The following is a 20,686-nucleotide window of genomic DNA, read 5'->3' as shown; positions in this document are numbered from 1 at the left end:
CTCGATCAGGTCGCTCTGGACTACTCTCCGCCCTCCCCCAACTGACTGCTTTGGCTGCATTGTCACATCAGGGGCTTGCCTGTAGCTGTTTCTGGCCAATGAGATCATGACAAGCGGATGGGGGTGTGTAGGGGACAGCCCAGCATCCGAGCAGAAAAGGGAAACTTTTTTCTTCTCCCTCAGGAAGCACGGGGAGGCTGCAGGCTTGCTGGCGCTTTCGCTACGGCGGGGGGAGGAAGGCAAGAATGGAAGGATCCTCGGACGTCAGGCGGAACATTAGGAGTACTTTAGGAACACGCAGTTTCACGCTGCAGTTGCCATGTCGCTCGTCAGTACTGTGCCTTGCACGGTGGTATGTGCATTCCGTTTCCTCCAGGGTAAGGCAGCTACGTACCTAGGTATTGTAAAGGGGCTACGGGAAAACGAACGGACGTGACATGCGCAGACCGTACGAATAGAATGCATCACTCACGTTGGCTGCTGATATTCTACCGCTACCCCCTGGGACAAAATCCCATTTCTCCACTGCCGTATCCATCTCAATTCGTTGCCGGCGTTGCCTCAACATGGCTTGGTGCCTTAGGTATTTAAAGATCTCGATGGACACTGGGTGGTGGTGTTCGGTGTCAGGTTCTATTAAAGGGCCTCTTGGGCAAAACTTGACGCGTCCCGTTCGTTCGTTCGTCGACTGAGTCGAGGGGGCGGGGACCCAGGCCCCCCCCCCCCCCCAAATTGTTTCTGGCCTTCACCCACCCTCCTTTTGTATGCCTCCCCGTTCAAAACACCCCGTACCTTTTGCCTTCGAGCCACCCATTATTAACCTTTATAATTTCGCGGTGTTTTGGGAATTGAAGCGCATCAAGTGCCATGTGCCATGTGCCATGTGCGATTTTGCTTGAGCCAACCCAGCCTTCCTGGCGCTGATCCTTGGTGGGCCATCCACCAGAAGGATTGGCCAATGCTGGCCAAGACTGGTCCTTCCCATCTCCTTTCCAGGGTCATAAAATGCTGTTTCTGGGTGCTGGTGGCTGCCGCCAGCCCCCTCCGGCATCCGTCGAGACTTGTGCTGCTACGTATCCGTATTCTTTCGGATACCTCGACGGCTTGCACACATCACAGTGACATGGCCTCCATTAAAGGCCCCGGCAACTATTCCTGATCCGACGCCACGGCAAGTTGCAGATCCTGAGGTCTGAGTCGGTTGACGTCTGTTCCTGTGCTGTGTACTCCGTACAGTGTATTGCGCATCGCTCAAGAGCCAGTCAGGTCCGATGTCAATTTAACGTCAGTGCGCGGGAAACATTGCTTCTTTGCCGAACGTTGGATCTCGACATGAGACATAATGCCCAGTGATTGACGCTTGCTCATGCCCCCAAAACCCTTCTGCCAACATACCGTACTTACCAAAAATTTCCGCAGTGAACCAGGTTTCCCAAACCAGATTTCCACCGCTTTAGTGTAAAGACGCTGGTCTGTAAGAATCGAGAGTGTGCAGAAAACCGCCCTTTCACTTTCTGTAGCTTAGTAGTATGAATTGTGTACCCTTGCGTACTTGTCTGACAAGTCGTCGACAGGGTCACCCTTGGCACTGGAGTTCATGAGAGTCTTAATCTTGCTCATTGCCATGCTCCAACGCTCGGGCCAGCTTATCGTGTACAGAAAGAGAAGGTCAGATTCGGGTCCTTTGTTGCGCTGACGCATGATCGATCTGGCGATGACTATTTGCTGTTATGAACTCGTGGCTTCAGGGGTGCGGTGGTCCTCGGTACCCGACAGTAACGAAAGAGGGCCGCCCTTCCGTTGCTCTGTTGAGGATAATTTCCCATCAGGCGGGTCCATCGGCCATGATATGGTGTGTTTCATGTTCTCCAAAGCTTCAACGCCATTAGTAGCTTCCAAGTTCCAGTACACGGACGCCCTGAGGCTACGAGGCGGACGCAAGGATGGGACGGCGGAAGACCAAAACAGGAATACGGGGTCGGTGAACAACAGACGGAAAAGATAGGTATTGAGCTCCTCATCAACTCCTTCTGCAGAATTGGAAGCGCACAGATTGTGGTATCTCCGTACACTGTACGGAGTACGGATACTACGAACTCTATACGGCAAGCCACGACCATAACCAAGGCAAGGGAGCAGGTTCTACACGGACGTCGAAGGTATCTTAGCGTACCCTTTGCGTCCGCTCGCTCTATGCACCTGAAGACTCTTTGGAAAGAACACCGGTGGCGCAGAGTTAAGGCTCGGATGGAATGGGCACATGATTCTGGCAAATTAGACTATGCGCCCAGCAGTTGCAAGAATGCTTTTCTTAAGATGGCGCGTCCGAGGGTAAGATGCGAGCATTCTGGTGAGAATCAATGTTGGCCTGAAGCAGGCGGGAAACGGTGCGCTGGCCAAGCGGCGGTCATCGAGAAGCGACAGAGGTACGATGAGGCTCCGAAAACAAACTCAATGGGGCCTCGCGACCACGGCTCTGATGACGCATGGACGCATTGAATGACTACGAATATTATGGACCAATCAGCCCATCTCGAGACTTTTGAATATTTCTAATATTGAAAGACAAGACGTAGCCGCGATCGGGTCTTCACAGCGGATTCCCGGCCTTTCGGTAACCCTTTGGCCGACGAAGGACCTTGCCTATGCTATATAGCATGTTGGGGACCAGAAACGTGAGGATGCGTCGTCATAGCAGGGTGAATCACCAACGGGTGACGACGATTGAGATTTGCACACACCTCATATCGTGGAAAGGACATGTCATCTTGGTTCGCGATATGACGTGCGCGGAGATCAGAGACGAAAACGCAATGATCCATACAAGTAGAAATAAATGAAATAAGAAAGGAGGCAAAGGAAAAGACGCCCCAGTGAAATCATCAATGGAGAGAATAGGGGGTAAAAATAAAATAAAAATAAAAGTGAATTTATGGGCCAAAATAGAGAGAGCCGGCCGTTTGGACGAGACATTGTTTCTAACGCGCCTGCCTTCCCGTCTGCCCATTCCCCACCGTCATTGAATGATGTTACAAGGAATGTTGTCTTCGATTAGCTAGTGCCCTTAAGATATCGTCGGCCGCCTAAATTCGGTCGATAACGCAGGTACACGCGACAGAGTCCTTGGGAGGCAATACAAACCTGACTGTCCAGCAGCGGAAGGACCGTAGACACCTACGGGCCTTAAAGAATACAGCGGTGGAACGCGCACTCCAATTGCGAATGTCCGAGTGGACGTACGTGTTCGCGCCATCTCTTACGGATACATACCTACACTGCCTAGGTACCTACCTAGCTGCCTGCCTTAGGTAGTAAAAGAAGGCGGGATTGTGCTGAATGGACCCAGGCAGTCTTGTTGGTTGGTTGCATGAGGCAAGGCGGTCCCTCTTAAGGCCACCACACAGGTACACGACGATTAGGTACCCTTAGCACAGTCGGAAGACCATCCTCGGACTAGCGCCATTTTCTCCTCTTACCTCATCCCCGCCATCTGACTGTTTTACCTACCTACCTAAGGTACCGACCTACGATACGGTGGGTACATACTTACACCCTGCGACCGACCAGCGGCCAGCGGCTGGGAGACGAGAGGACAAGAGACTGGACGAATAATGCGGAGATGTGGAGCTGAAAGGCGGTCAGGGTCGGGTCACACAACGTCTTTACCCAGTGCCTCTAACGTGCTGGGGGTTGACCCAGCTGGCTGTATCTGTACGGATACCGTTGCCATCATCATCATCATAATCATCATATGACTGGATGACTGCGCCGGGGCGTAGATAAGACGAACTCCTGAATTGTATACTCTTGCGGTATATCCGATTGATTGGCATCAATCTGCTCATATTAACCAGTAGATGTGAATAATTAGGAACGCTGGTTGGAAGTTTAGAAGAAGCTTTTGGGGCAAGTGATACAGAGGCGGCTCTTCTCTATCTTGATAGGTCGGGGACCGAAGCTGACATCAGCCTACCTAGGTAGGTAGTTTAGGTAGGTACCCAGAGGGTCATTCCTAATTTTGGGCGGATGTTGTGCTGTGGACCAAGGCACCTCCTACCTCTGCCGCACCTGCCCACGTCGAGCTGGGGTTTGGGCGGGTGTTAGCCGCGGCGCTGCGCCTTCACCCAACGTTGGACCTGTCACTCCCGTCCTCCAAAAACTCCAAATTCGCATTACCGACGCAATCGCCTGCCACATCTCTATCACCTTATCCGCGCGACGCCCAGGGTCGAAATGTCGCCGCGGTAAACTATTGACAGGTGGTTTTTGCGCCAAGCACACATCTCGACAGAGTCATTGACAATATGACTGCTGCCTCTGTGCAAGATCACCCCCTCCCTCGCCCCTCACCCGCCACCCATCTTCGACAGCCGAGCACCTCGAAGCCCTCACTATCCAGCTCCCAACCTCGACACCACACAAGCATCCCGCGAACGACGAACAGCACCGCGCTGCTTGGTGTTAATGGAAGTCCTACCAACATGCCGCCGATGCAGGGTCCCAACGGATCCACCGCATTTGCCGATGCGACAGCCGAACCATTGCCACATGCTGCTCCTCAGCCTCTAGCGCTTCAACGGTCAACGAGCCATGATGATGGCACTTCCAGACGGCCATCGAGTGCGCCTGGAAACAAGCAGAACCTCTCTGTCGGGTTTTACGCCGGCGAACAATCGGATTCCGACCGACCGAAACGCCCATCTATGAAGCCATTGCTCATGCGGTCGAAGAGCGAGTTTGTAGTCAACCGCTCCGAGGAAATCGACCACTCTGAGGAGGATATTCCGCATTGGGGCGCCAGGCATGGCTTCGATGAATACCACGAGTCGCCGGAAATCCTGGCTCAGATAGCGAATGTAAGTGGCATCCCATTTCATTGCCCACCATCTCTGGTCCTGCTTCCTTTTTTTCCCATTTCAAGCTCTGCGCCTCCCCACTTGGCGGCCTCGTGGCGATACTGTACAGCTGGACTGGTCTGACAGTAGTCCATGTCTGCGCGTGTTGCGCAAGAAGAGGAAACCTGTGGTGTAATGCCGGGTCTGTACGTCACGACCATGGACTGCCGTGCGAATCCCGGTCCTGAGCAGTGACGCCGGGCACCATTCCATCCAAGTCGAGGTCTACATTCCATCCTACCTGAACCTCTGTGGCCATGCAGTCACCCGTTTGGATGGGCGTGATAGCTACACCGCCAGCATTGAACCAATCCGAATCAAAATACGTTGGCGGCGCTGTTTTGGGCTGTTGGGAATTGCTGACATCCTGTCATATATGTTAACTCATGCTGACTCCTGCTCCCAGAACTGGTACATGTACTGGACCGACAAACGACACGAGACAACTGGCAAACCAAAGGCAACGTTACACGAGCTTCAGGATTGGCGCATGCGTGACAGACTCAAAACTGTTTCTGCTGCCCTGGCCGTCTGCCTTAATATATCAGTCGAACCTCCCGACCAGCTCAAGACGAACCCTGGTGCGAAGCTCGAAGCGTGGACCGACCCTACGACCCCGCCTCCTCAGAAAGCCCTGGAAAACATTGGCAAGGCACTACAGGCGCAGTACGAGACACTTGCCATCCGAACAAGATACAAACAATACTTGGATCCGTCAGTGGAGGAAACCAAGAAGTTCTGCCAATCCCTGCGCAGGAATGCAAAGGATGAACGAGTCCTGCTTCACTACAACGGCCATGGAGTGCCAAAGCCTACTGCCAGTGGTGAGATCTGGGTTTTCAACAAGAACTACACTCAGTACATCCCAGTCTCTCTGTATGATCTTCAGCAGTGGCTACACGCCCCTACGATCTACGTCTGGGATTGTTCCGAGGCAGGCAACATTCTCAACAATTATCACAGGTTCGTGGAGAAGCACGAACAGGAGGAGAACGAAGCGGCCGCAAGAGATCCGAATTATGAAAAGACGGTGTTTCAGCCCTATATCCATTTGGCTGCCTGTGGTGTCAAGGAGAATCTCCCAACGAATCCTCTCCTCCCAGCCGACTTGTTCACTTCTTGTCTCACCACTCCCATTGAAATGGCTCTGTGGTTCTTCGTCCTTCAGAACCCCCTCAAAACAAACCTTACTCCAGAGCGCGCCAAGAAGCTTCCGGGAAGATTACAGGAGCGAAGAACACCCCTCGGTGAACTGAACTGGATTTTCACAGCCATCACGGATACCATCGCTTGGACAACACTACCCCGACACCTGTTCCGGAAGTTCTTCAGGCAGGACCTTATGGTCGCCGCCTTGTTCCGCAACTTTCTTCTGGCGCAGAGAATTATGTCTGTGTACGGTTGCCACCCGCAGTCCTTTCCCGAACTCCCCGTGACCCGCCAGCATCCGTTGTGGGCAAGCTGGGATTTGGCTGTGGACATGGCTCTAGCTCAACTTCCCATGCTGGAGAGGAAGGAGAACGAAGGAATCGAGTACGAGTACCAAAACTCGACTTTCTTCACGGAGCAATTGACGGCGTTCGACGTCTACCTCACCCGTGGAGACGCCATGTCTCAGAGACCACCAGAGCAGCTTCCAGTGGTACTTCAAGTCTTGCTGAGCCAACAGCACAGGGTCAGGGCATTGATTCTGCTTGGGAGATTCCTCGACCTAGGTCCTTGGGCTGTTCAGCTTGCCCTGAGCATAGGCATCTTCCCCTATGTCCTGAAGCTGTTACAGTCCGCTGCGGCAGAACTGAAACCCGTTATGATCTTCATATGGACTAGGATTCTAGCAGTCGACATCTCTTGCCAGCAGGATCTTATCAAAGACAGCGGCTATAACTACTTCGCCCAGATTCTCAAACCATCTGAGAGCTTGCCTGTGGTCAACGAGCCCGAGCACAAAGCGATGTGTGCCTTTATTCTCTCTATGCTCTGCAAGGATTACAAGCCGGGTCAGCACGTCTGCAACCAAACTGATATCATGACTTACTGCTTGTTGCACCTGCAGAACCAAGAAAACCCTCTGCTTCGACAGTGGTCATGTCTCTGCATCAGTCAGCTTTGGCAAGAACTGCCGGAGGCCAAGTGGCGTGGCATCAGGGAGAACGCTCCCGCAAAGCTATCATTCCTGACCAAGGACCCAGTGCCTGAGGTCCGAGCAGCCATGATGTATGCCATGACCACGTTCTTGGGCATTATTGATCTCACTGACGAGGTTGCTCGCATTGAAGAGTCTATTGCGTGGACACTGCTGGACATGGCCAATGATGGCAGTCCAATGGTGCGCCGGGAGTTCCTTGTCTTCCTCTCAAGATTCATACTCCGCTTTGAAAGCAAGTTCATTGTTGCCGCATACGAACAGCTTCAGGAAGAGAGAGAATATCTCTTGTTCCCACCAGGACAGGACGGCATGGACCACAAGATGGGGCTGCATTACGCAAGGAAGGAAAATCGAAACGCAGATGGCACCATTAAGCCCACGGTCCATGGCTTTGCACACAACACTGTTTTTTCTGCTTGTTGGAAGCACGCTTTGATGCTGAATGTTGACCCTCACCCTGAGGTTCAGCGTGATGCGACGATGATTGTGGACTACGTTCATCAGGCCGTGATGGCTTCGCCCGTGGGTGAGCACGCCCAGACTCTCATTGACGACATTCGAAAGAGGGCAAAGCGGGCTTCAACAAAGAACCACCTGAACCTAAATCAGCGAAGCCATGCCATTGGTGTCTCCAACTCTTTGGCAACCCCACCACTGCCTTCTCCCGGTTTGTTACGTCGCACAGCAAGCTTGCTATTCCAATTGCCCCTTTTTGGCAACGATGGCAAAGCTGATGCTAATGAGAAACCTAATTACTCCTCTCCGGCGCCCTCGCCTAGTCTGCATCGGGCTGGATCTCAGAAGATCAAGGCGCCGGAGCTTGCTGAAGTGCCGCCAGAGCAGAGCGATCCCACAGCTATCCATGCGAACTACCACATTGCCAGAGAGCCTGTCTCTGCTGGTTTTGAGGACCGGAAGCCAGGCGAAGCCCCCTCTCTCCCCCTCCAGAGCACTTTCCTAGAGTGGTCAATCGAGTATTTCTGCGAGCCTCAGATGAAGCCGAGCGAGTCGGATGAGCCAGGCAGCACCGAGTACAACGAGCGGCTCTGGAGACGGTCCCGAAATGACCACATTCTGGCAGAAACGCAGCCGCTCAAGCAGTACGCCGGCAGTCACAAGTGGAATAATCAGCTGGGCATCACCAACAACGGCTCACAGCCTGCCAAGCTGACGTTCCATCAATTCGAAGATCATCTTGCTGTCGCGGACGATGGTAACACGGTGTGTGTGTGGGACTGGAAGAAGCATGCTCGATTGAGCAAGTTCTCCAATGGTAACCCGGAAGGGTCAAGAATCAGCGATATGAAATTCATCAATGAGGACGACCAGGCTTTTCTAATGACCGGTTCGTCAGATGGTGTCATTCGCATCTATCAGAACTACGATTCCGACAAGTCTATCAGCCTGGCCTCTTCTTGGCGGGCTCTCACACACATGGTCCCTAGTAACGTCAACTCCGGCATGGTGTTCGATTGGCAGCAGTCGTTAGGCCGAGTGCTAGTGGCTGGCGACGTACGAGTCATTCGGGTGTGGTCTGCGGGTTCCGAAACCTGCATTATTGATATTCCCGCCCGGTCTGGCTCCTGTGTCACTTCCTTAACCTCTGATCAGATGACGGGCCACACAGTTGTGGCTGGATTTGGCGACGGTGCCGTCCGCGTTTTTGATACTCGTATCAGACCTCAGGACTCCATGATCAAGAAGTGGAAGGATGAAACAGACCGGCAGTGGATAAAGAGCGTCCACCTGCAGCGTGGCGGACAACGAGAACTTCTTAGTGCAAGCAGAAACGGCAAAGTCAAGCTCTGGGACATCCGGATGGATCGGCCACTTCACGTCTACCAAACGACCCGAGACACGCTCCGAACGGCCAGCACCCATGAGCACTTGCCGGTGTTTGCAGTGTAAGTCGGACGAACCCCCTATCGAGAAGCCATCGATACTAATCATATCCCCCGCAGTGGCACATCCGCGCATGCTGTCAAGGTCTTCAACTTTGAAGGCCAAGAGCTGTCACGTGTCGAGCCGTACTCCAGCTTCCTGCAGCAAAACAGGGGCTCTCCTATAGCAGCTACTGCGTTCCATCCGCACAGGCCCATTTTGGCCTGCGCTGCCAGAGGAGACTACTACATCAACCTCTTCACTTGCGAGAAGTCCGACTCACAATCCTTGGTCGCTTAGTTGATATCCGAGAGAAGGTAGACGGTACTTTTTCGCCTGTAGTCCGATTATATTCTTGGGGGATCATGCTGCTGCTGTGTAACTACTCTTTTAACTTCTTCATCTCGGGGCGGCAGCGTACCTTTTACTGGCGACGGACGGCGTTTGAATTGGTTGCCTTATGCACCATGGCAAGCAAGGGAAGGAATTGCATGAGATACTAATTGGTAGCAGTTGGCTCGTTCTGAAGCCAATTGATGTATGAAAATGAAACTTGTAATAAGGAAATACCTATGGCTAGCTAGTCACATATCAAGATCAGGGTCAACAAGAAGTATCCAGCATGAAATCACACGGACGTGCTTATCGATAAGCGTAGTAGGGCAGCTCAGCTCAGGCCCCACCACCTTCTCTGCTGCCCGCAGCGAGGGGTCATCATCTCTGCCCCGCCAGCGAAATTTCCAGGTTCGCGGTGTTACTGGAACAGTCACACCGAAATCAGGTCAAATCACAAGAGTCATCGAACCGGCATAGATAAATCGAGCTCGACCTATCACATCCTCATTTTTCTGGTTCACTACTGTTTTTTCCCCCATCGAATCTCAAACCCGCAATCATGGCTGACGCGCCGACCGATCCCAAGCCGACCGAATCCAACCCCCCCGCCCCCGCTCCCGAGGCCGGCGAGGGAGGCGAGAAGCAATCAAAGAAGGGTGCGAAGAAGGCCGAGGCCAAGGCAAAGAAGGAGGCCGAGAAGGCCCGTAAAGCTGCGGAGCGCCAGGCCGCCGAGGCCGCCGCGAAGGCGTCCGGCGGCGCGGGCGGCGAGGACTTGGCCAAGGACAACTACGGCGACGTCAAGCCCCAGACCAAGGTCGACGCCGAGCGCACCAGCCTGCGTAGCATCAGCGCAGAGCATGTCGGAAAGGCCATCAAGCTGCGCGCGTGGATTCAGAACTCGCGCATGCAGGGCGCCAAGATGTGCTTCATTGAGCTCCGCGAGGAGCGTAACTGGGCCATCCAGGGCGTCATCGCCGCGAGCGCCGAGGGTAAGCCCGTCTCGAAGCAAATGGTCAAGTGGATCGGCAGTATCGCGCTCGAGTCGTACGTCCTCGTTGAGGCGACAGTGCAGAAGCCCCTCGAGCCCGTTAAGAGCTGCAAGGTCAGTGACTTTGAGCTGCACATCACCAAGCTCTACGTCATCGCCCCCGGCCCCGAGGCCTTGGGCATGAGCCTGGCCGTCTCGAACCGTCCTATCAACAGCTTCGATGATGAGGATCCCAATGCCCCCGAGGTTGATAAAACCGTGGACGACGTCAAGGCCGGTGTTGAAGGCGTGAGCATCGACACCACTCCTAGCGCGAGCATGTCGACGCATCTCAACAACCCCGTCATGCACAAGCGTGCCCCCGTCCAGCAGGCCATAGCCGATATACGCATGGCCACCCGCAAGCTCTTTGCGGAATACCTCGACGCCCAGGGTTTCGTTCAATTTGAGCCCCCTTGCCTAATTGGTGCCGCCTCCGAGGGTGGTGCCAACGTTTTCCAGCTCCCTTACTTCGACAAGAGTGCCTGCCTGGCCCAGTCCCCCCAGTTCTACAAACAGTTCGAGATTGCCGGTGGCAGAAAGAGAGTCTACTGCATTGGCCCTGTTTTCCGTGCTGAGAACTCCAACACCCCCAGACACATGACCGAGGTAGGTACACATAGAATGCAAACGCAAGACCACTGGCTAAAACAGCACAGTTCACTGGTCTCGATCTGGAGATGGAGATTGAGGACGACTACCACGAGGTCCAGGATATGCTCGAGAAGGTCCTTCTGCACATTTTCCGCGGACTCAAGGAGCGCTGCGCCGACGCTATTGACACCGTCCGCGCCGTCTACCCCTCGGAAGACTTCCTCCTCCCCGAGCCTGGCAAGGAGGTCCGCCTCACCTTCGCCGAGGGACAGAAGCTCCTTCGTGAGGAGGGTCCCGAGGAGTACCGCAACGTCTCGGATGACGAGGATATGTCCACTCCCCAGGAGAAGGCCCTGGGCGCCCTGATCCGCAAGAAGTTCAACACCGACTTCTACGTCCTCGACAAGTTCCCCGAGGGAGCGCGCCCCTTCTATGCCCTTGAGGACCCCGAGAACCCTAAGGTTACCAACGCCTACGACTTCTTCATGCGCGGCCAGGAGATCCTTTCCGGAGGCCAGCGTATCCACATCCCTAGCGTCCTCGAGGCCCGCCTGCGCAAGAAGGGTATCGACCCGAACAGCCAGGGTATCAAGGAGTACGTCGACGTTTTCCGTAGCGCCGGTGTGCCTCCCCACGGCGGCGGTGGTATCGGTCTCGACCGTGTTGTTGCCTGGTTCTTGAACTTGCCCTCTGTGCACCTGGCCAGCTACTACCCTCGTACCCCCAAGAGGCTTGTGCCGTAAATGGCTGAGGTGGGATGGATTGATTGCAGGAGCGTAAAACTGCCGGTATGGCTATGGTTGAAGAATAAAATGCATTATGAAGAGTACTTTATGGCATTGCCTTCCCTTCGTCATGCTGCGAGACAAGTTGGAGATTGCCTGTGATTTTCCCAATATCCATCCTTGTGATCGTTTGTCGCCCGGCGCCTTTCTGCCACTAATTAGCATTCATTTGATGCATTTTGAATATTGATACCACCTGACTCCAGGCATCGAGTAATATGGGGATGTCAGTGTTGCCAAGCCTTGACTCGATGAAAAACGTGTCTCGAAGCACAGCATCACTCAGAGAGCAAAGAAGCATCGACTTGTTCATCGGCGTCGACTTGTATCTTGCGTAAAAAAGAAGTGTTGAGGCCTGAGACAGGCGGCCCAACGGCTGACGCCGGCCACATGACGTAGCGCAGATCCTGGAGCAGCAACTGAGCAGTCATACCAAGTCTAACGAGAGAGGCTATATCAGTCCGTGTGCTACTTGTGGCTCAGTTCTCGGTGTCAAGTGCCGGCTAGGGAGAATACTTGGGTGTACTAAGGTGGAGCTGAGGGCAGTTTAGATCAATCTTTTAGAGCTTTGCAATTCTGTCTCTATCGTAGCCATATCTCATGCTTCAGTACTAGGAGCTTCGGATACAGTGTGAAGGGGGAGGGGCTTCAAATTGGCTTACGACTGCTTTGAGGAGGCCGCCGAGCCAGCTCGGGTCTATCGATGATGTGCTTTCAAGGCTTATACCGATTTGATTCCCTTGCGATTATCTCCAACTGGGGTAATCTGATAAAAGAGAATACCATGCCCTTGTTCTCGAGCACATGGGACAACACATATCAAGTGAAACGCTAACCGGCAATTTAAGCCGATCGCCTCTGTTTGTTGGAGTTTGCGGGAAGGTTCAAAGACAGCGCTGGGTGTGCGAGAATTAGTTGTACTTCAACCTGTAGGCCTATTTCCGTCCGACGTTTATAGCTTCTTGAACCCAATATATGCACTGTCATTGTTATATTCTAAGACTGCATCATTTCCATCGAACACATTGGGTACCGAGCCACTTGCAGTTGAGTTTTAGGCCGGGATGGACCATGCTTCTAAGCTTGTGCAACAAATGAAACACTGCCGAACCAGCTATAAGGCGTCGTTAATATATGGGCATTAGTACTGCAAAACAGTTTTGTTATTTGTTGTCTGCTGTAGCAAGCTCGAAAGTCCCGGTCTTCACTCAAAAGTTCTTGGCAAAGAATTCAAGGACAGTCTTGTAGCCACGGGTGTACTCCTCCTTGACTCTGGGGTCCTCCAAGTCCGAACGGGCAGCCATCCACCCGTGAATCTGGTCCTTGAATATCTCGACGTGCTTGGCAACACTTAAGTTGCTCTCAAACTTCTTGACATCCTCCTCAGGCTCGTCCTTGGAGGCGAGCATGATGAGGGGGATCTTGATACCTTTGGCATCCTCGGCCTCAACCATGGCGGGGTGGACCTCGGCGCCAACCTTAAATGGGTTGCTCTCGCCAGAGGTGACGAGGGAGACGACCTTACCTCCCCAGCAGTACTTGTGATGCCGTCAGTTTACAAGCAACGGTCAATGAGTTACGAGGGAAACCTACACCGATGATACCAAAGGACTCGACAGAAGAGAACTTGGACTGCACAGCCTTGACGTAGTCGGGGACCATACCGGCGATCTTCGGAGGCGGGAACTTCTGGAAGAAGCCGCCCAGGTTCTTCTGCTTCTCCTCCGTGTTGGGAGGGAACCACTCAATGGGGCAGGGCTCGCCGACGAACCAGTCGGGCATGAAGACGCGATACTTCTCGGAACCGCTTGTGGCCAAAATGTCTGCTCCCTGGAGGGTTTGAGGGAAGTATCCAAAGATGTCATAGATAACAACAATAGCCTTCTTCGCATCGGAGGGACCGGTGACGTCTGGAATTTTGTCTGGTCAGTACTGTTGGGTCCACGGTTGGCAGACGTCGTTGAGCGAGGAGGCAGAGTGGCAGACCGTGTACTAAAGATCTGGGCCCAATTGGTTGGGATCGACTGGTAACTTACAAGTCTTCTTGCCTCCAATCTCCTCGTAAGTGCCCTTGGCTTCGTACCCCTTGGAAACTACGGGCGGGATGTTGCAGCAGCCCACGGAGTGGCCGTGCTGAGCAGGCATAGTCGACATCTTGGCGGCTTGTGTAGAGAACGGGTGTGACTGTCGAGGAAAGCTAACAAAGCAGGTTGCGAGATTCTTGGATGCGGTAGAGCTTGTGAGTGTTGCTGTCGACGTTGATCGAGAAGCTGTCACAGTGGTGGGGGAGGATGTAGGTTGTTTCAAGACCAGCGGCCATCGGGAGCGGGCAGCTTTAATAGCGTGGGAGCTCATATGGTTTCTTTCAATGACGATTGGGCAGCGAGCTGTTGGCGGGGCACTACATGTGCCGGGGGTGACGTTCAACTAACCAGGCAAACGGAAAGAGATCTGTGGCGTTAGCCTCTTACCCCTTCTCGTAGACCACAACCTCGCTCTCTCTCTGGGAGCTTTGGAGGGGGGTTCGTAGGTGGGGTGGGGTGATGTCACCATTGCTGGGGATGGGGGGGGGATGCCTTGACCCCGCCTGTTGTGGGCCTCCACGGCCCGTTGTCGGTGCCCGTCTTGAGGTCAACCGGCCGCTCCGGTATTTGATGGCTGCTTTAGGGCACCTACGGGGCATGATTCCGAAAGGCAGATTGGCACCTTATACGCCAGGTCGTCCCAGTTCTGGACTATGGTTAATTTCCAACGCAACTGATAAAGTCCAAATCTTATGCTCAAATACCATCAAGCTATAAGTCAGCTCCTCTTTATACAAGCAGCAAGAAGATCAGTTGAATCAAGAGCGATGCGTTCTCAGATAAGGAGGAAACATGAACGATGTATTTAACAAAAGCACTCCGGTGCTGCCAATTCAATGCTCACTCTCATTCTGTAGATGACTATTTATAAGTCAGATAGATGTAGAGGGCAAAAAAAGAAGAAGAAACGAAACAGATGCTGTCCGTACCTGTACTCAGGCCGACCTCCCTGCGGAGTATCTAATTTTCTTTTGTATCCTGTGGACACCATCTACTTACAAGCAACAATTTAACGTATTCCAAAACTAAACGTCGTACCCAGACGTCCTTAGATCGTCCAGAGCTTTCTCGACAACCATACCATCTTCCTTGAACGCCAACTTATCAGCCGCCTCGGCGGCGTCGACCCAGACGACATCGAACTTGGCGCGGTCTTCCCTGGCACCCCCGTCTGACATAACATCAAAGCTCCTCTCCGCCACAAAATAAAACACCATCTTCATCGCGCCAGAAGCCGGGTCCGGGTAGTGGCACACAGCCACGGGCTCCGTGTCGACAAACTCTTCCGATACCTCCGGTGCGCCTGGCGGCCTGCTCACGGGCGTGGCCCTCGTTCGGAGTCGCAAGGTGACCGGCCTTGCTGCGACGCCCGTCTCTTCTAGAGTCTCTCGCAGGGCTGCCGTGAGTAGGTCCTCGCCGATGTTTTTGCGGCCCTTGGGAAGTTGGTAGATGCGGTGGCGCTTGTTGTAGACTAGGAGCACGCGCCGCCCGCGCTTATCGACCGTGACGGTACCGCAGCTAATGATGAACTTGTGGGAGGGGAAGAACTTCCGGCCACGGGCCATCTCGGCGATAGTTGATGCGTACATCTCTGGCTCTCCAGTCAATGCCGATGGAGTCATCTTGTCGCAATGTCGTTTTTTCGGTTCACTGGCTTTCTGTGATGCGATCCTCGTCGGACAATGAGGCAGACCTAGATAGACGAGATTCGGACTGCTGCGTTATGATACCGTTTACTGCCCTCAGCGGATGAGGATGGGAGGTTCAGTATGGGGTAAATCTAGAAACCAAGAACGCCTTTCGGCAGCTAGCTCAACCTGGGTCATCGAAGCCAGATTCAGGCAGCTCACCAACTAAGCAACCACCTCCTCTTATACCTGTCCCAGGCCTCGTGGCGGTGAGGCGTATCACGAAAGGAGGCTCAATCAAGCTGACGACCATGCCTTATCTGGCCTCTCCTCCGTTGTTACTCCTTCTCAATCGGTCAGTGTCTGGGCAAAACCATAGCACCGCCCATTGACCGGTTCCGTTTCATGCAGTTGCACGTCGGCATCCCTGGGCCAAGAGAAGAGCTATTATGGAAGAGGTGTGAATGAAAGCCCTAATGCACCCATCGCGTCCCGCCTAGAATCCTCATCCCAGTATCCAAAGGCCTTTACCGGAGCCGCGGTTACGAGCGCGGGAGAGAGAGAGAGAGAGACAGAAAGACAGAGGGACGCCAGGACTGCAGGGCTAGTCAGGTGAGCGCAGACCGGTGAAGCAAGGGTTGGCCATCGGTGAGACTAGGGTACGAGCGTACCACACTGGCTGGCCGCACAGGCTGTTTGTTGAGGACTTGAAAGTAAGGAAGAACAAAGAAGTAGTAGGATGAAGCGAATGAGACCACATGGTTGAGAACAGTTTGAAGAGAAATATGATAAGCCACCTCATGCAAGTGGTGAGATGCTTGTCTTGCGACTAACAAGCGAAAGACATTGGTTCTTCGCTTCTGTGGCCGGAGAACGTCCTTTTCGGGGCAAGTCTTATAGCCGCGTGTCACGTTCAACACTGCTCCGTCATATTCTTCACACCGGTTGCGCTGACCGAACCCTTGGAGATCGCCGGCACTTCTGGAAGCCGGTGTAATGGCTGGGAGATAGACCACTAAGACCATCAATCAGTATGTCCTGTGTCTGACAACAACGAGATCGGACGTCCACATTGCATAAATGCCAGCACGTGGATCATTGCGACTGTGGCCAAGCCAGCCCTGCTGGTGTCTGATTTGCAAGAATACGTGGGGGCGGGGTGGTAAAATGTCTCGAAAAGGGGAACAGCTGGAAGTTATAGGTGATAAGGAGAAGAGGGCTGGGAGACAGGCCCAGGGCTTTCACCGCCGGCGTTCGGCAGGGGTTTGGCCGGTGGATCGTCGGAGGCAATCCCGTGCGACTGGTTCTTTTTGATCTGCTGCAGAACAAACTCGCGTTCTTTCAACGTACGAGTCCAGGATTTTTGTTCTTTTCTTTTTCTTTAGAGAGAGAGAGAGAGTTGTGTTTCTCCAAATCGATTTCAAAACCGACTGTTTTGCAATAGCATCCATCATCTTGAGGGTTGAACAAAATTATCCATTGCCGAGTATAACAGAGGGAGTACATATAGAAATCCCCTACTGGATTTGAGACCGCATCAACGTCTACTGTCATATCAATTGACACGATAGTTAAGTGTTATGGGCCCCGTCGTAGTCTAACCAGACATCATATGATGCGATACTTGATTGCTGGATTACTTGATAGGTAACAAAATGGCTTATTGTGCGCTCGTTTTTCACGTAAACAGAATCTAAGCTTTTTACATTCTGAATACACCAAACTTGGTATCACCAGCTTTGACTTCATTCCGACCTGACATGGCAGCCCTTAGACCCAAGCCCAGATATTGGCGGGTGTGCTGAGGAGGGATGATGCCGTCGTCCTATAAACATTGTTAGCAAGTATCACATGATGTGGACAACCAAGTAACTGACCCATAACCTAGCCGACGAGTAGGTTGCGTCGCTTTCCCGTTCTATCCTCTCCTTCAGCTCGGGGTCGGCCTTTCCAACGGTCTCCATCACCGCAGCCAGCTGCTCACCACCCATGACACCAATGCGAGAGTTGGGCCACATCCATAGGAAACGGGGGCTGTAGGCTCGACCACACATGCCATAGTTGCCAGCACCATAGCTACCGCCTACGACGACAGTGAATTTGGGAACATCGGCACAAGCAACGGCAGTGACAAGCTTAGCACCGTGCTTGGCGATACCGCCACGCTCGGCGGCGGAGCCAACCATGAAGCCGGAGATGTTCTGGAGGAACACCAAGGGGATGCCTCGTTGAGCACAAAGCTCAATGAAATGCGCGCCCTTCACGGATGATTCGGCAAACAAGATGCCATCATTAGCAACAATGCCAACCTTGTAACCATGGATATGGGCAAACCCAGTGACCAGAGTCGTACCGAAGTCACGCTTAAACTCGGAGAACTCAGAACCGTCAACGATACGAGCAATGACCTCCTTAATGGGCAATGGCTTCCGCAGGTTCGTACTAGCAATGCCGAGAAGCTCCTCTGGCGAGTATAGCGGCTCAGCATAGTTCTGCACAGGTGCCGCCGTAGAAGGCGACTTTGTGGGCCAGTTTAAGTTGCTGATGCTGCGCCTGGCAAGTGTGATGGCATGAGCGTCGTCGACTGCCAAATAGTCTGTCACACCCGAAACAGAAGAGTGCATCTTGCCGCCGCCCAACTCCTCGGCACTGATAACTTCACCGGTGGCAGCCTTGACCAGCGGCGGACCAGCCAGGAAGATGTGACCTTGGTTCTCAACAATGATGCTCTCGTCACTCATTGCGGGGACGTAAGCACCACCCGCAGTGCACGGACCCATAACGACCGAGATCTGGGGAATCCCCATGGAGCTCATCCTTGCCTGATTGTAGAAAATGCGTCCGAAGTGATCACGATCCGGGAACACGTCCGCTTGGTGGGGGAGGTTGGCCCCGCCGCTGTCAACCATGTAGATGCAACTATGCATGCGTCAGCAATCGTCTACCGAGGGCGACTAGAAGTTCCTTACGGCAGCTTGTTCTCTTGGGCCACAGCTTGTGCCCTCAGATGCTTCTTGACCGTAATCGGGTAGTAGGTCCCGCCCTTCACTGTGCTATCGTTTGCGACAATCACGCATGTCACGCCCTCCACAACGCCGACACCGGTGATGATGCCTCCCGCAGGAACGTCAGCCTCCGGGTATAGCTCATGAGCGGCTAGCGGCGACAGCTCCAGGAAGGTCGTGCCGGGATCGATCAATGCGGTGACTCGATCGCGCGGCAGCATCTTCTTTCTCGCAAGGTGCTTTTCCCTCGCCTTTGCCGAACCTCCGAGGTGTACCTTTCTCGTCAGGTCCTGCAGCTTCTTCATAACCTCGCCCATGTGCTGCTTGTTCTCCTTAAACTCCTCGGACGTCGGGTCGACATTGGTCTGGATTCGGGAGATGGCGCTGGCCTGATGCGGCGGCGTGAAGGTCGCAACGGTACGGGCGGAACGCGGGAGGCGGGGTGCTCTGAACCCCGGCCGTGTCAATTGACGCGACAGAAGCAGGACGTCCCTCGATGACCGTGAGAAAGACATTTTAGACGTGTGCGAGGATGTTGCCAACGGGTGTAGGGACTCGGGGTATGAAGGAGACTGGGCTACAACTGCAGACGATGCCCTTTGAAGACGAGAAGGAGAGGTTCGAGGGCCACTCGCTTGCTGACGGGATACCATTCCAATGATGTCGAATACCTGACCTCGGCCCGCAGCAAGCCGCCCGTAGCCGAAGCACCTTGGACCTCTGCTCGGCATTAAGCTAATGCAACTTGGATCATCAACAACGGGAGGAGTTTCCAGTTGTGTTTACGATTTCTTCCTTTCTCATCCCCATCATTCATTCTTATTGAAAGTCATTGCCATGTCAAGTATCCGAGCATTCAGATCGCTGGCGCGACCGGCGCGTCAATTGCGACCCCTCGCGAGCCCCGCTCTCCAAACCCGACACCACTCCTCTAAGCACCCCAAGGGGTTTGAGGCACCATCACAAGCCGACCTGACGGAGCTGCGCGAACGCGTGCAGGAATTTACAAGGCGCGAGATCACGGAGGAGGTCGCCGCGAACACGGACAAGAGTAATGCATTTCCCAACGAGATGTGGCAGAAGCTCGGCGAGGCGGGATTTCTGGGCATGACGGCCGACGAAGAAGTCGGTGGTCTGGCCATGGGTTATCAAGCACACTGCGTCGTCATGGAGGAGATCTCGCGTGCTTCTGGCTCAATTGGCCTTAGCTATGCCGCGCACTCCCAATTGTGCGTCAATCAGCTTCAGCTCAATGGATCTCCGGAACAAAAGCAGAAATACCTCCCCGGATTGATTGCTGGCACCAGCGTCGGTGCGCTGGCAATGTCCGAGTCTGGGGCCGGAAGCGATGTGGTGAGCATGAGAATGACAGCGACAGCTGTCGACGGCGGCTACGTCCTGAACGGCTCCAAGATGTGGATCACCAACGGTCCGGATGCCGATATCATCGTCGTCTACGCCAAGACGGAGCCCGACAAAGGCTCCAAGGGCGTCACGGCGTTCATCGTCGAGACGAAGGCCAAGGGCTTCAGCTGCGCAAGAAAGCTGGACAAGATGGGTATGCGAGGCAGCAACACTGGCGAGCTCAACTTTGACTCCGTATTCGTGCCCAAAGAGAACGTCCTCGGTAAGGTAAACGGTGGCGTGCGCGTGTTGATGGAAGGCCTCGACCTCGAACGTCTCGTTCTTAGCGCCGGCCCGTTAGGCATCATGCAGGCCGCGCTGGACGTGGCTCTGCCCTACGCCCACCAGCGGAAGCAGTTCGGCATCCCCATCGCCCAGAACCAGTTCATCCAGGGCAAGTTGGCGGATATGTACACGAAGCTCCAGGCGTCTCGTGCCTACACCTACAATACGGCCAAAGCTGTCGACGAGGAGGGCTTGATCCGGACACAGGACTGCGCCGGTGCTATCCTGTATGCTGCCGAGAGAGCGACAGAGTGCACACTGGACGGCATCCAACTTCTTGGTGGCATGGGATACATGGAAGAGATGCCGGCTTCCAGACTTTTAAGAGAGTAAGTGCTGCAAAAAAAGAAGAAAAAAATTGGCTTGCGAGGACGGCTCACTGACAAGTTCCTAGTGCGAAGCTGTATGAGATCGGGGCCGGTACCTCTGAGATTCGGAGAATGGTGATTGGAAGGGCTTTCAACAAGGAATATGCCCATCTTGCATGATGACGGAAAAGACGGGGCCAAAATATGGGACATCATTTTGTTACTTCCAGGGTAGATGATAGGTGTCGGTCCAATGGATTAGTTCCTTTGTGGACGTCAAGCTTGTTGCGTTGAACTGACGAGAAACC

General features: G+C 53.8%; 7 protein-coding genes across 7 annotated transcripts; 3 read left to right on the top strand and 4 right to left on the bottom strand.

The window, feature by feature from the left end:
* Positions 1–2,544: 2,544 nt before the first annotated feature.
* Positions 2,545–3,147, bottom strand: LY79DRAFT_192901 (uncharacterized protein). The gene is made up of 2 exons (XM_060551405.1): positions 2,742–3,147; positions 2,545–2,648 (listed from the first exon to the last, which is right to left on the bottom strand). Exons 1-2 carry the CDS (start codon positions 3,005–3,007, stop codon positions 2,591–2,593), a joined length of 324 nt encoding a protein of 107 aa, XP_060414311.1. The 5' UTR covers positions 3,008–3,147; the 3' UTR covers positions 2,545–2,590.
* Positions 3,148–4,082: 935 nt separating this feature from the next.
* Positions 4,083–9,543, top strand: LY79DRAFT_553311 (WD repeat domain-containing protein mip1). Its single transcript, XM_060557766.1, has 3 exons — positions 4,083–4,856; positions 5,302–8,945; positions 9,003–9,543. The coding sequence occupies exons 1-3, from the start codon at positions 4,305–4,307 to the stop codon at positions 9,220–9,222; spliced, it is 4,416 nt and encodes a 1,471-aa protein (XP_060414310.1). The 5' UTR covers positions 4,083–4,304; the 3' UTR covers positions 9,223–9,543.
* Positions 9,544–9,651: 108 nt separating this feature from the next.
* On the top strand, positions 9,652–11,718 carry LY79DRAFT_553310 (aspartyl-tRNA synthetase). The gene is made up of 2 exons (XM_060557765.1): positions 9,652–10,894; positions 10,945–11,718. Exons 1-2 carry the CDS (start codon positions 9,818–9,820, stop codon positions 11,620–11,622), a joined length of 1,755 nt encoding a protein of 584 aa, XP_060414309.1. The 5' UTR covers positions 9,652–9,817; the 3' UTR covers positions 11,623–11,718.
* Positions 11,719–12,872: 1,154 nt separating this feature from the next.
* On the bottom strand, positions 12,873–13,818 carry LY79DRAFT_590089 (dienelactone hydrolase; the record flags this gene model as incomplete). The annotated part of the gene is made up of 3 exons (XM_060561106.1): positions 12,873–13,202; positions 13,258–13,574; positions 13,701–13,818. The coding sequence occupies 3 exons, from the start codon at positions 13,816–13,818 to the stop codon at positions 12,873–12,875; spliced, it is 765 nt and encodes a 254-aa protein (XP_060414308.1).
* Positions 13,819–14,773: 955 nt separating this feature from the next.
* Positions 14,774–15,370, bottom strand: LY79DRAFT_669569 (NUDIX domain-containing protein; the record flags this gene model as incomplete). The annotated part of the gene is made up of 1 exon (XM_060563662.1): positions 14,774–15,370. The coding sequence occupies one exon, from the start codon at positions 15,368–15,370 to the stop codon at positions 14,774–14,776; it is 597 nt and encodes a 198-aa protein (XP_060414307.1).
* Positions 15,371–17,078: 1,708 nt separating this feature from the next.
* Positions 17,079–18,896, bottom strand: LY79DRAFT_669568 (carboxyl transferase; the record flags this gene model as incomplete). Its single annotated transcript, XM_060563661.1, has 3 exons — positions 17,079–17,201; positions 17,254–18,295; positions 18,346–18,896. 3 exons carry the CDS (start codon positions 18,894–18,896, stop codon positions 17,079–17,081), a joined length of 1,716 nt encoding a protein of 571 aa, XP_060414306.1.
* A 322-nt stretch (positions 18,897–19,218) lies between these two features.
* On the top strand, positions 19,219–20,558 carry LY79DRAFT_590086 (acyl-CoA dehydrogenase domain-containing protein; the record flags this gene model as incomplete). Its single annotated transcript, XM_060561105.1, has 2 exons — positions 19,219–20,399; positions 20,465–20,558. 2 exons carry the CDS (start codon positions 19,219–19,221, stop codon positions 20,556–20,558), a joined length of 1,275 nt encoding a protein of 424 aa, XP_060414305.1.
* Between the last annotated feature and the right edge of the window lie 128 nt (positions 20,559–20,686).

This window comes from Colletotrichum navitas (assembly GCF_030913465.1).
Source record: "Colletotrichum navitas strain CBS 125086 chromosome Unknown LY79scaffold_28, whole genome shotgun sequence".
Taxonomy (NCBI): domain Eukaryota; kingdom Fungi; phylum Ascomycota; class Sordariomycetes; order Glomerellales; family Glomerellaceae; genus Colletotrichum; species Colletotrichum navitas.
This window is presented reverse-complemented; position numbering and strand designations above follow the sequence as displayed.

What these genes read in the sequence shown, in the direction of transcription:
- LY79DRAFT_192901 (XM_060551405.1), bottom strand. Translation starts at nt 3,007, where the DNA reads ATGGGCAGACGGGAAGGCAGGCGCGTTAGAAACAATGTCTCGTCCAAA. An exon ending in TGTCCTTTCCACGATATGAG is followed by an intron (nt 2,649 to 2,741) that starts GTGTGTGCAAAT and finishes CATGCTATATAG; the next exon opens with CATAGGCAAGGTCCTTCGTC.
- LY79DRAFT_553311 (XM_060557766.1), top strand. Translation starts at nt 4,305, where the DNA reads ATGACTGCTGCCTCTGTGCAAGATCACCCCCTCCCTCGCCCCTCACCC. An exon ending in TCCTGGCTCAGATAGCGAAT is followed by an intron (nt 4,857 to 5,301) that starts GTAAGTGGCATC and finishes TCCTGCTCCCAG; the next exon opens with AACTGGTACATGTACTGGAC. An exon ending in CACTTGCCGGTGTTTGCAGT is followed by an intron (nt 8,946 to 9,002) that starts GTAAGTCGGACG and finishes TATCCCCCGCAG; the next exon opens with TGGCACATCCGCGCATGCTG.
- LY79DRAFT_553310 (XM_060557765.1), top strand. Translation starts at nt 9,818, where the DNA reads ATGGCTGACGCGCCGACCGATCCCAAGCCGACCGAATCCAACCCCCCC. An exon ending in CCCCCAGACACATGACCGAG is followed by an intron (nt 10,895 to 10,944) that starts GTAGGTACACAT and finishes AAAACAGCACAG; the next exon opens with TTCACTGGTCTCGATCTGGA.